The 15,898-nt window shown below is 44.9% G+C and overlaps 1 protein-coding gene across 1 annotated transcript; it reads right to left on the reverse strand.

Moving 5' to 3' along the window:
- Positions 1 to 1,546: 1,546 nt before the first annotated feature.
- On the reverse strand, positions 1,547 to 15,877 carry LOC121531481 (calphotin). Its single transcript, XM_041836718.2, has 10 exons — positions 14,811 to 15,877; positions 8,247 to 10,176; positions 6,202 to 6,298; positions 5,798 to 5,978; positions 5,507 to 5,515; positions 5,026 to 5,040; positions 4,763 to 4,846; positions 4,182 to 4,252; positions 2,779 to 2,911; positions 1,547 to 2,625 (listed from the first exon to the last, which is right to left on the reverse strand). The coding sequence occupies exons 1-10, from the start codon at positions 14,883 to 14,885 to the stop codon at positions 2,566 to 2,568; spliced, it is 2,655 nt and encodes an 884-aa protein (XP_041692652.1). The 5' UTR covers positions 14,886 to 15,877; the 3' UTR covers positions 1,547 to 2,565.
- Positions 15,878 to 15,898: the final 21 nt, after the last annotated feature.

Below are 15,898 nucleotides of genomic sequence, written 5' to 3' on the forward strand. Positions count from 1 at the left end.
TATTTTGCTCTTTTGCACCCCAGTATCTCTATTTGCACATAATCTCTTGCACATCTAGCATTCCAGTGTTAATACTATTGTAATTATTCTGCACTATAGCCTATTTATTGCCTTACCTCCATAACTTGCTACATTTGCACACACTGTATATATATTTTCTGTTGTATTTTTGACTTTATGTTTTTTACCCCATATGTAACTCTGTGTTGTTTTTATTGCACTACTTTGCTTTATCTTGGCCAGGTCGCAGTTGTAAATGAGAACCTGTTCTCAACTGGCTTACCTGGTTAAATAAAGGTGAAAAAAAACAAAAAAAAAACAAAACAAAAAAAACAAACATACTTTGGCCTCTCCTGGAATCATGGCATTCTCCTGCAAATCTCTCACCGGAGTAGAAAACTGTGTGTTTGAGGATGATAATTTATCAGGTCATCCACTGAGGAGTTGCGTGCATCAAATAGCAGAGGGATCCACAAGTTATTTACGCTTTAATTACGACTTCACGTTCATGTATTGATAGATTAAGATATTAACCTCCTGGTTATTCCGAATACTTCAGCCCTGGATTTGTATCTGCGCAACATGATGGGGAATGCGGACGTTGGGCAATGCCCCAAGTGTCAGACCCATGTGGCAGGTGATGAAAACATCCTCCCTTTGGCAACAAAAACATGGCGCAGCATCAATTCCGCTAGTCACACTAGTCTATAAAAACAATTCTATAGACTATTTAATAAAACAAACAAAGAAACATTAGGCTATATCGTTGGCCACTGACATTGTAGCTACAATAAAAGATATAGAATATATTAGCCTAGCCTACTTAGAATCTGCATAATAAAACACCACACTTCAGCATCAAATCATCCAACTGCGATACAGTAAATAATTGTACTTACATAATTGAAATTAAGATAAAATAAATGGCAAACTTGCATGTACAAGCAAATGGCGAAGCTTCAGTGCAGGTGTCTGTCTCCCCGCCATGCAGATGAAGCGAGGAAGGTTCGTTCCGTGCGCTCGCTTTGACCGATGTTTTTGTGGTCCGTTGCGCACTTTGCTTTTCCGTATATATACTGTCATTGTACCCATGTGATAATGTGCGTCTTCTCTCTGTGGAAACTTAAGGGAACTCCGAAGTGGTCAAGTAGAAATCCGACATGCAACAGGTAGGTAGGCCTACAGTTAAGTATGTACCCGGATCGCCCGATCTCCGCATGCTGCAGTATTCCAAAAAGGTGCGCAATCAAATGGCCAAAACAGGAGCGCAGTAGACTATACGCAGAGTGATAGGTATCACAAGACGATACATTTCCACACACGTAGGCTACACTGGATGTGATAAAGTTAAAACAATAACCGTTTAAAGAGTAACCCTTTGGGTATGTTGTTTACTTGTTAAACTCTAAGTGCGCAATTCGAACCTATTCTAACCTATTGAAAGCATGTCCACAGGTGGGCAGTGCTATTTAAATAAAGCGAACATTCTATTTCCAATAATCATTCTAATAGCTTAACCGATATAAATTCCAATCTGAAGGCTGACTGGGGTTTCACAACAATTTATTGAGATCAGAAGAACTCCCGTTCACACCCTCCATGAAAAATGTGCCAAATGTGTCTTGGTTTGGTCTGTGGCGACCAAGTGTGAGCGTCTGTCCCAAATGACACACTATGCACTACTTTTGCACTAGTTTTGGCCAGAGCCCTATGGACCCTATAGTCTAAAGTAGTGCACTTCATAGGGTATAGGATGTCATTTGGGACGAACAGCAGTTTCCACCCCCATATCTGTTTGTATGTTATAACAATAAACATTACATTATTTTTTTGCATTGGCAACATTTGTGTTTTGATAGGACATTAAGGCATAGGTGCAGATTAACTCAACAAACAAACAATGCACAATATATTTCACAACTAGGCCATTCCATTATGTTTCATACTGCTGTCAATGGCAAAACCTTAATTCCAATATTTCCATTGGTGGATATATATGATGCATTTTATGTCCAGTCAGGGATTAGATGTGTCGCATTTCCTGTTCCATTTCCTGTCATAGTGTAGTCATGGTAACAATGTCCATTTTCAGTCATAGTGTAGTGTAGGCCTATATGTTGCATTTCCTGTCAGTGTAGTCATGGTAACAATGTCCATTTTCGGTCATAGTGTAGTGTATATGTTGCATTTCCTGTCAGTGTAGTCATGGTAACAATGTCAATTTTCATTCATAGTGTAGTGTATGTGTTGCATTTCCTGTTCCATTTCCTGTCATAGTGTAGTCATGGTAACAATGTCCATTTCCTGTCATAGTGTAGTGCTAGTAGCACTGTCCATTTGTGTAACCCAATAACCATATTGTGCGCTTTCTTCACTTTCGGACCCAATCTCTCACACCATTTGACATCAGTACCAGCTAAGACAGTACCAGTCTCTAGCCTTTACTGGGTCACAACATGGTCTCATCATTCTACCTCTGACCCTCTCGGGGGGTTAATACAGATACCATGGATGGGAGGAAGGGATGGTGGAGCAGGAGTGTCTCCAGCTGTGGTGGTCATGGCCTCAGAACAGTTCAACTGGCTTTGGTGTGTCTTGATGGCTGATGGCGTCCGGCTCCTGTCCCTATGGTTAAACAGTAATGCCATTGGTGAAAAATGACTATTTTAACCTCCAGTGCGCTTAGTCTGAAAAACAAAGAAGAAGAAAGGACTAAAATTTCAGCTCACAAGCTGCGTGTGTGTGTGTTAGAGAAAGAAATAAAGATGTGTGTGAGACCTTGTGGTTGTCCACACACTGCATGTATAGGTTGGCGATGCCAGAGCAGGCGAGGGTCTGTCCAGTGTTCTCCCTATAGCACTTCAGGATCCGACTCTGCAGGTCACCGCACACTGGCTTGATGTCAACACGCCTGGGAACAGAGAGAGATGACACACACATCCTACTGTACCATCTTCTGCCCAGTCAAGACAGTTCACAGAAAGATAGTTTTTGTCAAACAGAATGTGTTCTCAATAACCTACCTGGTTAAATAGTAAAGGTAAGAAAAACCGTATTAGCCTATGGCCCAGTGTGATGATTAGCAATGAGGGGGAAAAATAGATAGTTACATATTGCAATATGATTTTTGGATGATATTATAAATCGATACTTGACTCCAAGTATTGATTTTTATTTTATTTTTTGTTAGGTAGCATTAGCTAGCGGTAGTCAGCTGTCGGCTGTACCTCCGACAAAACGCTGGTCTTTTTCATCCTATAGCTTGTTCTCCATCTTCTTTTTAAATAGTAATCCAACATGTTTTTAGCACTTTTATTTCCATGACTGATCAAAACTAATGCTGTCATGCTCTCTTGCAGACTTTTGTGAGCAATATGTAGGGCTGTGACTGGCCAGTCAAATTACCATGGTAAGAACCGTTCTAATAATTTATATAAAATAAAATAAACAGATGCACATTTTCTCCTTTCCTCCACTCCTGACTGCATGTGATGCCATATAAATATAATGAATAGAACGGGTGTCCGAATTCAAGTCAATGATGGCATAATGGGTGGACTGGCGGCCATTGCGAGTGTACCAATAGGAGCAAAGAAGGAAGTAAAAGCAGGAAGTGTACCCATCAATATGTGCTGTGATTTGTTGATTCAACTCAACTGACATTTTAAAAAATACATTCCATTGCATGAGCCACATCAGTTAAAATCATTTGAATTAACATTCTCCATTACCATGGAAATTATTGCATCACAATACCAGACAGTCATTGAACCCATGAGTTTACCAGTCAAATTGCCAGGGTTAGAGTTTCCAAGCCCATTCTATTCATCGTTTACTACAACACCTTGCTTGGTTCAGCAAGGGGCAACACAGTTTCATTACATTGTTAAGAGTCCATATTATTGCAGAAACGGACTCAACCGCACGAATGCCCGGCCGTCCGGTCTTCAGTCAGCTGTTTGTTCGGTTATAACCGTTATTTTATTTTCATGTCAGTCTTCATCCATAACCGTCGGTTACACGGTTATTGTGCCAGCCCTAGCAATGTTTGGAACATCAAATTGCAATACAAATAGAATCGTGAGAATTGCAATACAAATCGTATGGGCACCTAAGTATAGTAATAAAATCGTATTGTGAGGTCCCTGGTAATTCCCAGCCCTAATAACGATGATACTCACTTGAAGGTGTTGTGAACGTCCTCTTTGCCCTTCTTGAAGTTCTCTGTGGTGACTTTGAAGAACTGAGCACTCTTAACGAGGGGAACAACACATGGCACATCAACACAACAGCTGCTGGACTGTTGACAAGCTGTAGGACACTGGTATGACTGTGCCAACTGAGCTGTCATGCATTGTAGGTGGTGTGTCAGTATTAAGATGCAATGCAGCGTGCACAGTAATTTTGACCTGAAGAAGATCCTTTTTGGATCGAAACATTCTCAATAAAGGTGGCATTTGGGAGCATATTCAGTGTGTGGGCCTCTGTTCTTTTCTAGTATTCTTCCTTAGTCCAGCAACTACGTTTTTTAAGGATATTCATATGACCACAAACCTTTCTACAGTGTGTACAGTAATAACACAATATGACAGGAATAACAATGACAACGGTGGTAGGCCGTCATTGTAAATAACAATTTGTTCTTAACTGACTTGCCTAGTTAAATAAAAGGTTACATTTTTAAAATAACAGAGGCTATGGCTGTGTGTGACTTGTGTGTGACATTTGTATGTCAGAGAGTGTGTGTGTGTGTGTCATGTACCTTCTCTTCCAGCTTGAAGACCTGTTCCCTGAAGAGTGTGTCTTGTTTCTTCACCTGGTACTCTTTCTCCTCCAGTTTGTGGGCCTGAGGAGGACAGAGAGAAGACCTTTACATAACGGAGCATAAAAGCAATTTCTTCTTTCCTACTAAATGACAGCCTGAGCGAGATGACAATGAAAATCAAATAGAACTAGCTTTTAGTTAAAGAAGTGAATAGATAATCTTCAAGGCATGCATGAAGTAAGATCACTCCCTTATCTTACCTTAAGCTCTATCCACTGAAACAAGGTAGCAGAACAACAAGGAAGATGAAGAAAGAGAAGTGAGAAATATGATATTTACAGGTCAAAGGGGAAACCTCCAAGATGCAGCGTCATGCCATCCCCTTTCATAGCAGAGGCAAACGCAACAAACCATCCTTTTGGGATCTGTTCTGAACTCAACTTGCCAGCCTGGCAGTCAGGCTTGAAGACGTAGCTCTGTTCTGAACTGACCAGTGCTCTGTCCACAAATCTGGGTGAGCTGTATGGGCCAGCTGCAGCCAAGCTCATTAGTGGTGGCAGTTGGTTAGGAGCGGTACCTTTGCCTGTTTCCCGGGGCAAATCACCTGGCTCACCCTAAGAGGACACACCAAGATCTCATGCCAACAGAATAGGAGCAATCCAGCATGCCAAACACAAGCAGTCATGCACAAAATATTACCAACATCAGCCAGACCTTTTATGGAAACAGCTAAACACTTACTTGCAAGGCCTTCGCAAGCATTTTAGACAGAATGAAAAGAATGATCAATAAATGCAAATACTCTATAACATTAGTCATGACCAGACAGAAAGTATACAAAAGGCAAACCTCATACAATATTTCAAAGAACAGAACAGAAAATACCTTTTAGTGAACACAATTAGTGACAATTGGCTAGGTAGTTCTGGTTAAGTTGACAGACCAGTCTGACTGTACTTAGTTAGCATTTCAGGCATTTCTTAAGACTTAGATTCAGACGGACGCGCGCATGCATCCACCACTGCATCTTACGTAGAGCTGGGCCATGAGTCTCTCATCCTCTGTGGTCATGCGTTCCTTGGCGATGGCCACCATCAGGTTCTCTCCCTGGGCTGCCTTCTCCAGATCCAGGATCTTCTTAACCTCCTCCTGGATCTGGACCTGAGCTATAGCCTGTGCCTGTGCTCTGGCTTGGGCCTTCACCTCATACAACCTGTAGATAGACAGAGAGAGACAGAAGTTCAGGCCTGCCCATGTCCCTAAAAAGGCTATTCCTAGGACCACTTTGAAAACATTCTGGATCGTTTTACCGGACCAAGATTAAGCCTTTTACTAAAAGGCATTGTCAAATGAGATATTCCATTGAGCTTGTGTTTTAGTCCAGGACTAGGCTCAATCTGTGTCTGGGAAACTATGATCTTCATTGGTCTCCTCACTGTTTCTCAAACTCCTGCTGCTTCAGTTTCATCTCCTCTTGCAGGCCCTTCGTTAGCTCAGCTTGGATCTGCCTCCTCAGCACTTCTTCATCTAGCACTAAACCAGAAAAGAGGGACACATTTCATGTGAGAGGTTTGTGTAAAATCAACAATGCTCTACTTATCAAATAATCTGAGTTGTCTGAAAGGTCTATATTGAATTCTGAAGTGTATGAGTCAAGCAAAGCACACACTTATGCATCATGATGCAGTTGAAGTCGGAAGCACTTAGGTCGGAATGCACTTAGGTTGGAGTCATTAAAACTTGTTTTTCAACCACTCCACAAATGTCTTGTTAACAAACTATAGTTTTGGCAAGTCTGTTAGGACATCTACTTTGTGCATGACACAAGTAATTTTTCAAACAATTGTTTACAGACAGATTATTTCACTTATAATCCACTGTATCACAATTCCAGTGGGTCAGAAGTTTACATACACTAAGTTGACTGTGCCTTTAAACAGCTTGGAAAATTCCAGAAAATGATGTCATGGCTTTAGAAGCTTCTGATAGGCTAATTGACATCATTTGAGTCAATTGGAGGTGTACCTGTGGATGTATTTCAAGGCCTACCTTCAAACTGAGTGCCTCTTTGCTTGACATAATGGGAAAATCAAAAGCAATCAGTCAAGACCTCAGAAAAGACAATTGTAGACCTCCAAGTCTGGTTCATCCTTGGGAGCAAACGTCTGAAGGTACCACGTTCACCTGTACAAACAATAGTACGCAAGTATAACCACCATGGGACCACGCAGCCGTCATACCGCTCAGGAAGGAGACGCGTTCTGTCTCCTAGAGATGAACGTACTTTGGTGCGAAAAGTGCAAATCAATCCCAGAACAACAGCAAAGGACCTTGTGAAGATGCTGAAGGAAACAGGTACTAAAGTATCTATATCCACAGTAAAACAAGTCCTATATCGACATAACCTGAAAGGCCGCTCAGCAAGGAAGAAGCCACTGCTCCAAAACCGCCATAAAAAAGACAGACTACGGTTTGCAACTGCACATGGGGACAAAGATCTTACTTTTTGGAGAAATGTCCTCTGGTCTGATGAAACAAAAATAGAACTGTTTGGCCATAATGACCATCGTTATGTTTGGAGGAAAAAGGGGTATGCTTGCAAGCCGAAGAACACCATCCCAACCATGAAGCTCGGGGGAGGCAGCATCATGCTGTGGGGGTGCTTTGCTGCAGGAGGGACTGGTGCACTTCACAAAATAGATTGCATCATGAGGAAGGAAAATTATGTGGATATATTGAAGCAACATCTCAAGACATCAGTCAGGAAGTTAAAGCTTGGTCGCAAATGGGTCTTCCAAATGGACAATGACCCCAAGCATACTTCCAAAGTTGTGGCAAAATGGCTTAAGGACAACAAAGTAAAGGTATTGGAGTGGCCATCACAAAGCCCTGACCTCAATCCTATAGAAAATTGGTGGGTAGAACAGAAAAAGCGTGTGCGAGCAAGGAGGCCTACAAACCTGACACAGTTACACCAGCTCTGTCAGGAGGAATGGGCCAAAATTCACCCAACTTATTGTGGGAAGCTTGTGGAAGGCTACCCAAAACGTTTGACCCAACAATTTAAAGGCAATGCTACCAAATACTAATTGAGTGTATGTAAACTTCTGACCCACTGGGAATGTGATGAATGAAATAAAAGCTGAAATAAATCATTCTCTCTACTATTATTCTGACATTTCACATTCTTAAAATAAAGTGGTGATCCTAACTGACCTAAGACAGGGAATTTTTACTAGGATTAAATGTCAGGAATTGTGAAAAACTGAGTTCAAATGTATTTGGCTAAAGTGTATCTAAACTTCCGACTTCAACTGTATATCTCTGTCTCCATTTATGTCATTGTTGCATGGGGTGCACATGGTCAACAACAACTATATACGCTTGAATTATTGCAGCCAATAAGGAATACATCATTACTACATTATTACACACCAATAACACAAATCAATACAACTTAGATGAGAGAAAGCAGACTCACCTGCTGGAGGTTGTGGTGGGATCACAGTGGGGATCACAACGGGAGCCACAATTGGAACAGCCACATCTTCAATGAGGGGGGGTAGTGGAATGCTGACCATAGGTTCTACTGGGGCAGGGAGGGGAGTAGGGGGAGCCATGGGCTCTTCTACATGGGGAGGGAGATCAGCTGGTTTGCTAGCAGCCGATACAGTAGACAGGGTGGCCAGCTCCATGGATGGACAAGGTGCTGGAGGGAGCTCCTCCATGACAGGCTCTGGGATGGGTGCTGGAGGGAGCTCCTCCATGACAGGCTCTGGGATAGGTGCTGGAGGGAGCTCCTCCATGACAGGCTCTGGGATAGGTGCTAGGACTGGGGCAGGTGGGGTTGGAGCTACAGGTTTTGCAGCAGGGAGAGGAGTGGAGACAGGTTGGGGCTCTACAGGTGGAGGTGTGGGTAGGACAACCTCTTCAACAACAGGTGGTGGCGTATTGGTGACAGGTTCCACAACAGGTGTAGGAAGATCAACTGGTTCAACCACTGGAGGCAAGACTGTAGTTTCAATTACTGAAGGTAGGACTGTAGGTTCAACAGGTGGAGACATGACTACAGGTCCTACAGGTGTAGACAGAACTACAGGTTCTACAAGGGTAGGCAGCACTACAGGTTCTACAAGGGTAGGCAGCACTACAGCTTCCACAGATGGGTGTAGAGGGGTAGCTAGGCACTCGGGTTCAACCACTGGAGGCAGGACTACCAGTTCTGCGAGGGTAGGTGGTGCCACATCCTCAACCACCACTGGAGGCAGGACTACCGGTTCTGAGAGGGTAGGTGGTGCCACATCCTCAACCACCACTGGAGGCAGGACTACCGGTTCTGCGAGGGTAGGTGGTGCCACATCCTCAACCACCACTGGAGGCAGCACAATAGCTTCAACAGGTGAAGGGGCAGGGGTAGGAGGGTCTACCTGTTCTACAGGGAGATGTAGGACAACAGATTCAACCACTGGAGGCAGCACAATTGGTTCCACAGCTGGAGGAGGGGTAGCTAGAACCACAGGTTTCACAGGTTTAGGTGGTACTACGGGTTCTATAGGGACAAGTGAGATAATAGGTTCAGCCAGTGTCGGCAGAACTACAGGTTCCTCGGGGGTAGGGGTACATAGGAGTAAAGCTACTGGCTCTTCTATTGGTGGAGATGCAGCCAAAGGTAGCACTATAGGTTCTAAAGGCACCAGAGGACGTATGGGTTCTACCGCTTGAGGAAGCACTTCAGTGTCTACAGGTGGAGGTGGAGCAATAGATTCAACAGCTGGAGGTAGGACTATCGGTTCCTTAGGTGGAGGGGGAGGTGTGGGTAGGGCCGCAGGTGGAGGGGGAGGTGTGGGTAGGGCCGCAGGTGGAGGGGGAGGTGTGGGTAGGGCCGCAGGTGGAGGGGGAGGTGTGGGTAGGGCCACAGGTGGAGGGGGAGGTGTGGGTAGGGCCACAGGTGGAGGGGGAGGTGTGGGTAGGGCCACAGGTGGAGGGGGAGGTGTGGGTAGGGCTGCAGGTGGAGGGGAAGGTGTGGGTAGGGCCGCAGGTGGAGGGGGAGGTGTGGGTAGGGCTGCAGGTGGAGGGGGAGGTGTGGGTAGGGCCGCAGGTGGAGGGGAAGGTGTGGGTAGGGCTGCAGGTGGAGGGGGAGCAGAGACAAATGTGACAGGAGGAGGTGGAGTGAGCTTTACTGGCTGAACAGGGGGAGACGGAGGTGTTGGTAGGACCGCAGGTGGAGGGGCTGTGGTTGGAGCTGGTTCCAAAGTGGGGGCCAAATGTTCGACTGTGGGGGCCGGCGTGGACAGAGGGACCACAGGTTCTGTCAAGAGCGTGGAAGCAGGTCCATTCTGCTGTGAGCGAGGATGGACCATCTTCTGGGCCTGACGCTCTTCTCTCATTCGATTGATTACTTTATCTGTCAGCTGTCATGGAAAGAAGGAAAAAGGTCAACAACCATCAGGCATAACATGTTTCTAGAACCACAGCACTAGACTGTACTAAAGATAATACAATTCGATTTTTGTGCCATGTAAATCAACTAACACTGATAGCTTTCAATGGAGTAGCACCCCATCATTCATATGAAGAGGAGACGCCGTTACAGAGGTCGATGAACCGGATGCCTGGAGAATAAACTGGATGAGCTCCATTCGAGACTATCCTATTAATGGGACATTAAGAACTAATATCCTGTGTTTCACCAAGTTGTGGCTGAACAAGGACATGGATAATATAGAGTTAGCTGGGTTTCCCGTGCATCAGCAGGACAGAACAGCAGCCTCTGGTAAGATCAGGGGGGGGGGGGGTGGTGTGTATCTCTTTGTCAACAAAGACTGGTGCGCAATCTCTAATATTAAGGAAGTCTCGAGGCTCTGCTCGCCTGAGTTAGAATACCTCATGATAAGTTGTAGACCATAATATTTACCAAGAGAGATTTCATCTATATTCTTCATAGCTGTCTATTTACCACCACGAACCGATGCTGGCACTAAGACCGCACTCAACGAGCTGTATAAGGACATAAGCAAACAGGAAAATGCTCATCCAGAGGCAGCGCTTCTAGTGGCCAGGGACTTTAATGCAGGAAAACTGCAATCCGTTTGACCACATTTCTACCAGCATGTCACATGTGCAGATACAGGGGGGAAAAAAACTCTAGATCACCTTTACTCCACACACAGAGATGCGCACAAAGCTCTCCTTCACCCTCCATTTGGTCAATCTGACCATAACTCTATCCTCCTGATTCCTGTTTACAAGCAAAAACTCAAAAGTACCAGTGCGGAAGTGCCAATACGGAAGTGGTCCGATGAAGCGGATTCTAAACTACAGGACTGTTTCACTAGCACAGACTGGAATATGTTCCGGGATTCAGCCGATGGCATTGACGAGTTTAACACATCAGTCACCAGCTTCATTAATAAGTGCATCAACAAAGTCATCCCCATAGTGACCGTACGTACGTACGTACATATCCCAACCAGAAGCCATAGATTACAGGCAACATCTGCACTGATCTAAAGGCTAGAGCTGCTACTTTCAAGGAGCGGGACACTAATCCGGACTCTTATAAGAAATCCCGCTACACCTTCCGACGAACCGTCAAACAGGCAAAGCATCAATACAGGACTAAGATCCAATCCTACTACACCGGCTCTGATGCTCGTCGGTTGTGGCAAAACTTGCAAACTATCACGGATTACAAAGGGAAACCCAGCCGCGAGCTGCCCAGTGACGCGAGCCTACCAGACGAGCTAAATGCCTTATATGCTCGCTTCGAGGCAAGCAACACTGAACCATGCATGAGAGCACCAGCTGTTCCGGACGACTGTGCTTGATCACGCTCGCCGTAGCCGATGTGAGTAAGACCTTTAAACAGGTTCATATTCACAGACAGATTACTAGGACTCAGAGCATGCACTGACCAACTACCTCCCAGTAGCACTCACATCTGTAGCCATGAAATGCTTTGAAAGGCTGGTCATGGCTCACATCAACACCATCCTCGCAGAAACCCTGGACCCACTCCAATTCACATACCGTCCCAACAGATAGCGCAATCTCTATTGCACTCCACAATGCCCTTTCCCACCTGGACAAAATAAAACACCTACATGACCAAAAGTATGTGGACATCTCATTCCAAAATCATGGGCATTAATATGGAGTTGGTCCCCTTTGCTGCTATAACAGCCTCCACTCTTTTGGGAAGGCTTTCCACTAGATGTTGGAACATTGCTGCGGGGACTTGCTTCCATTAAGCCACTAGAGCATTAGTGAGGTCGGGCACTGATGTTGGGCGACTAGGCCTGGCTCGCAATCGGCGTTCCAATTCATCCCAAAGGTGTTCGATGAGGTTGAGGTCAGGGCTCTGTGCAGGTCAGTCAAGTTATTCCACATTGATCTAGACAAACCATTTCTGTACGGACCTAGCTTTGTGCACGGGGGCATTGTCATGCTGGAACAGGAAAGGGCCTTCCCCAAACTGTTGCCACAAAGTTGGAAGTACAGAATCGTCTAGAATGTCATTGTATGCTGTAGCGTTAAGATTTCCCTTCACTTGAACTAAGGGGCCTAGCCCGAACCACGAAAAACAGCCCCAGACCATTATTCCTCCTCCACCAAACTTTCCAGTTGGCACTATGCATTCGGGCAGGTTCTCCTGGCATTCGCCAAACCCAGATTCATCCGTCAGACTGCCAGATGGTGAAGCGTGATTCATCACTCCAGAGAACGTGTTTCCACTGCTCCAGAGTCCAATGGCGGCGCACTTTACACCACTACAGCGACGCTTAGCATTGCGCATGGTGATCTTAGGCTTGTGTGCGGCTGCTCGGCCATGGAAACCCACTTCATGAAGCTCCTGATGTTGCTTCCAGAGGCAGTTTGGAACTCGGTAGTGAGTGTTGCAACTGAGGACAGACCATTTTTACGCGCGCTTCAGCACTCGTTGGTACCGTTCTGTGGGCTTGTGTGTCCTACCACTTCGCGGCTGAGCCATTGTTGCTCCTAGTTGTTTCCACTTCACAATAACAGCACTTACAGTTGACCGGGGAAGCTCTAGCAGGGCAGAAATTTGACTAAATGACTTGTTGGAAAGGTGGAAACTTATGACGGTGCCACGTTGAAAGTCATTGAGCTCTTCAGTAAGGCCATTCTACTGCCAATGTTTGTCTATGGAGATTGCATGGCTGTGTGCTCGATTTTATACACCTGCCAGCAACGGGTGTGGCTGAAATAGCCGAATCCACTAATTTGAAGTGGCATCCATATACTTTTGTATATATAGTGTATGTGAGAATGCGGTTCATTGACTACAGCTCAGTGTTCAACACCACAGTGCCCTCCAAGCTCATCACTAAGCTAAGAACCCTGGGACGAGCCGCCCCCAGGTGGTGAGGGTAGGCAACAACACATCCGCCACGCTGATCCTCAACATGGGGACCCCTCAGGGGTACGTGCTGTTGTGGAAAATTAAAAATGATTCCACCACAGTGCTTAGTCCCCTCCTGTACTCCCTGTTCACCCATGGCTGCGTGGCTACGACAGTGGTAGGCCTGATCACAGACGACAATGAGACAGCCTATAGGGAGTAGGTCAGAGACCTGGCAGTGTGGTGCCAGGACAATAACCTCTCCCTCAACGTGAGCAAGACAAAGGAGCTGATAGTGGACTACAGGAAAAGGAGGGCCGAGCACGCCCCCATTCACATCGACAGGGCTGTAGTGTAGCGGGTCGAGAGCTTCAAGTTCCTTGGTGTCCACATCACTAAGGACCTATCATGGTCCAAACACATCAACACAGTCTTGAAGAGGGTACGACAACGTCTATTCCCCCTCAGGAGGCAGAAAATATTTGGCATCGGACCTCACATCCTCAAAAAGTTATACAGCTGCACCATCGAGAACATCCTGACTGGTTGCGTCACCGCTTGGTATGGCAACTGCTCGGCATCCGACTGCAAGGCGATACAGATGGTAGTGCGTATGGCCCAGTACATTACTGGGGCCGAGCTTCCAGGCGGTGTCAGAGGAAGGCCCTAAAAATTGTCCGACTCCAGCCACCAAAGGCATAGACTGTTCTCTCTGCTACTGCACGGCAAGCGGTACCGGAGCACCAAGTCTGGGACCAAAAGGCTCCTTAACAGCTTCTACCCCCAAGCCATAAGACAGAACAGTTAATCAAATGGTAACCCGGACTATTTACATTGACCCCCTTATTTTATAATTTTTTGCACCAACTCTCTTGCACAGGCTCGATGTACACTTACTGGACTCTAACCACACCCACACCTTCACATATGCTTCTGCTACTCTCTGTTTATCATCTATGCATAGTCACTTTACCCCTACCTACATATTAAGTCCCCTGTGGCTCAGTTGGTAGTGCATGGCGCTTGCAACGCCAGGGTTGTGGGTTCGTTTCCCACGGGGGGCCAGTATGAAAATGTATGCACTCACTAACTGTAAGTCGTTCTGGATAAGAGCGTCTGCTAAATGACTAAAATGTAAATATTACCTCAATTACCTCGACATTAACTCAATTAACTCTGCATTGTTGGTTACGGGCTCCAAAGTAAGCATTTCACGGTAACGTCTACACCTGTTGTATTCTGTGCATGTGACAAATACAATTTGATTTGCAACTACAGTTATACTGCACTGTAACTGCGGGGGGGGGCGGCGGCGGACTTTTTCCCAAATGATTAAAGGCCTGGGCAATTTGGGGGGCGTAGCAGCATACTGTGTTCAAATCAAATAGTTGTGCAATGTGTAAAGGCTGGCTGTTTGCCTGCTTATGAAAATACATAGATTTTGATTTTCTTGAAAAGTGAACGTACTGATCAGACTGTTGGTAGAAGCCTATACATCAATGTTTTTCACGAATTTGGTGCGTTTCAGTATTTTGGCATTATATCGACATTCGACAAAAACTAATGGAACATAACCGTATCATTTCAGTGATGTTTCAGTTTAGTGTCGCTAATGACTAAGCGCGCGTAACATTGTTGCATGTTTTTGTGTTACAGAAACTTTGTATCTCGTTGCTCACTCACCCTAATGCCCTTCACAAATGTAACGTGGTCGCCTTCGTTTTCATACGACACGTGGCTGCTGCTGTTGCCTCCCATGCTTTCCGTACAGACAGAGTGCCTAAATGTTATTGAGAAATTTGCAGGTAGGTTTGGTGTAAATCTTGAGCCACAACGTGGGTTTTTGGACCGAGACCACACAGCCCAGTTTAATCTCACAGTTTGGATACAAACACAACGGCAATTGCCTGCCCCCTGAGTTATGTTTATTGGTCATTTCTATTGGCTGAGAAAAGGCGTCTTGAACAAGACCCCTCTCCATTGGTCTCCATTTTCACGGAAACTATGATGTAAGAAGTACAATATGTCCCATTATCAGGGACTCATGCTATGGAAATATACGTACAGAGAAATGTAATGTAAAGAAACTATACAATACAATGCAATTTTAGTAGATAGAGAATGGATGGTGTAATGATTCTAGAATGTAGGAAAATGCCAATAACGCATTTGCATGTTTTTTCACAAAGGTGTTTTTCATGACAAAGTTACTGGTCCTGCCAAGTACTATTTTGATAGGACAAACAGCCTCCTAATGAAATATTCCTAAAATAAAACATGAACAAGTTTCACAATACATTATCATAATACTTTTCACTTGTGTCCCATCAATATCTGTTGATGAATCACTGATGAAGTGGTTTGTCAACTCACTATGTCATTCAATATTTAAAAACCATGTTTATCTGAGGTGTACCGTAATGTTTTGTCCATATAACAGTATAATCATTATTCTGGTGTTCAGTGCATTACCATTGAAGTACATGTTATCATTATATGTCAAATACATGTTGACATACACACATACTATTAACAAACAGCTCAGAATATCCCGACCTCATATTTAGCCGAATAAATACAATTCACCAAACAAACAAAATTAACAGAACAGTAAGGTATCAGTTTTGCAATAGCTTGCCTTATTAGGTCAACAAGGTACTGTGTAGTGTTAGTCCAGCACAGGAGGTTGGTGGTACCTTAATTGGGGAGGACGGGCTTGTGGTAATGGCTGGAACGGAATAAGTGGAATGGTATGGTATCCATGTGTTTGA

This window comes from Coregonus clupeaformis, chromosome 19, assembly GCF_020615455.1.
Source record: "Coregonus clupeaformis isolate EN_2021a chromosome 19, ASM2061545v1, whole genome shotgun sequence".
Taxonomy (NCBI): Eukaryota; Metazoa; Chordata; class Actinopteri; order Salmoniformes; family Salmonidae; genus Coregonus; species Coregonus clupeaformis.

Bases quoted from the DNA above. Each gene is read 5' to 3' on its own strand.
- LOC121531481 (XM_041836718.2), bottom strand. From the start codon at position 14,885: ATGGGAGGCAACAGCAGCAGCCACGTGTCGTATGAAAACGAAGGCGAC. The intron at 10,177-14,810 runs GTGAGTGAGCAA...TTTCCATGACAG, and splicing joins CATTTGTGAAGGGCATTAGG to CTGACAGATAAAGTAATCAA. The intron at 6,299-8,246 runs GTGAGTCTGCTT...TTTCTGGTTTAG, and splicing joins CCCACCACAACCTCCAGCAG to TGCTAGATGAAGAAGTGCTG.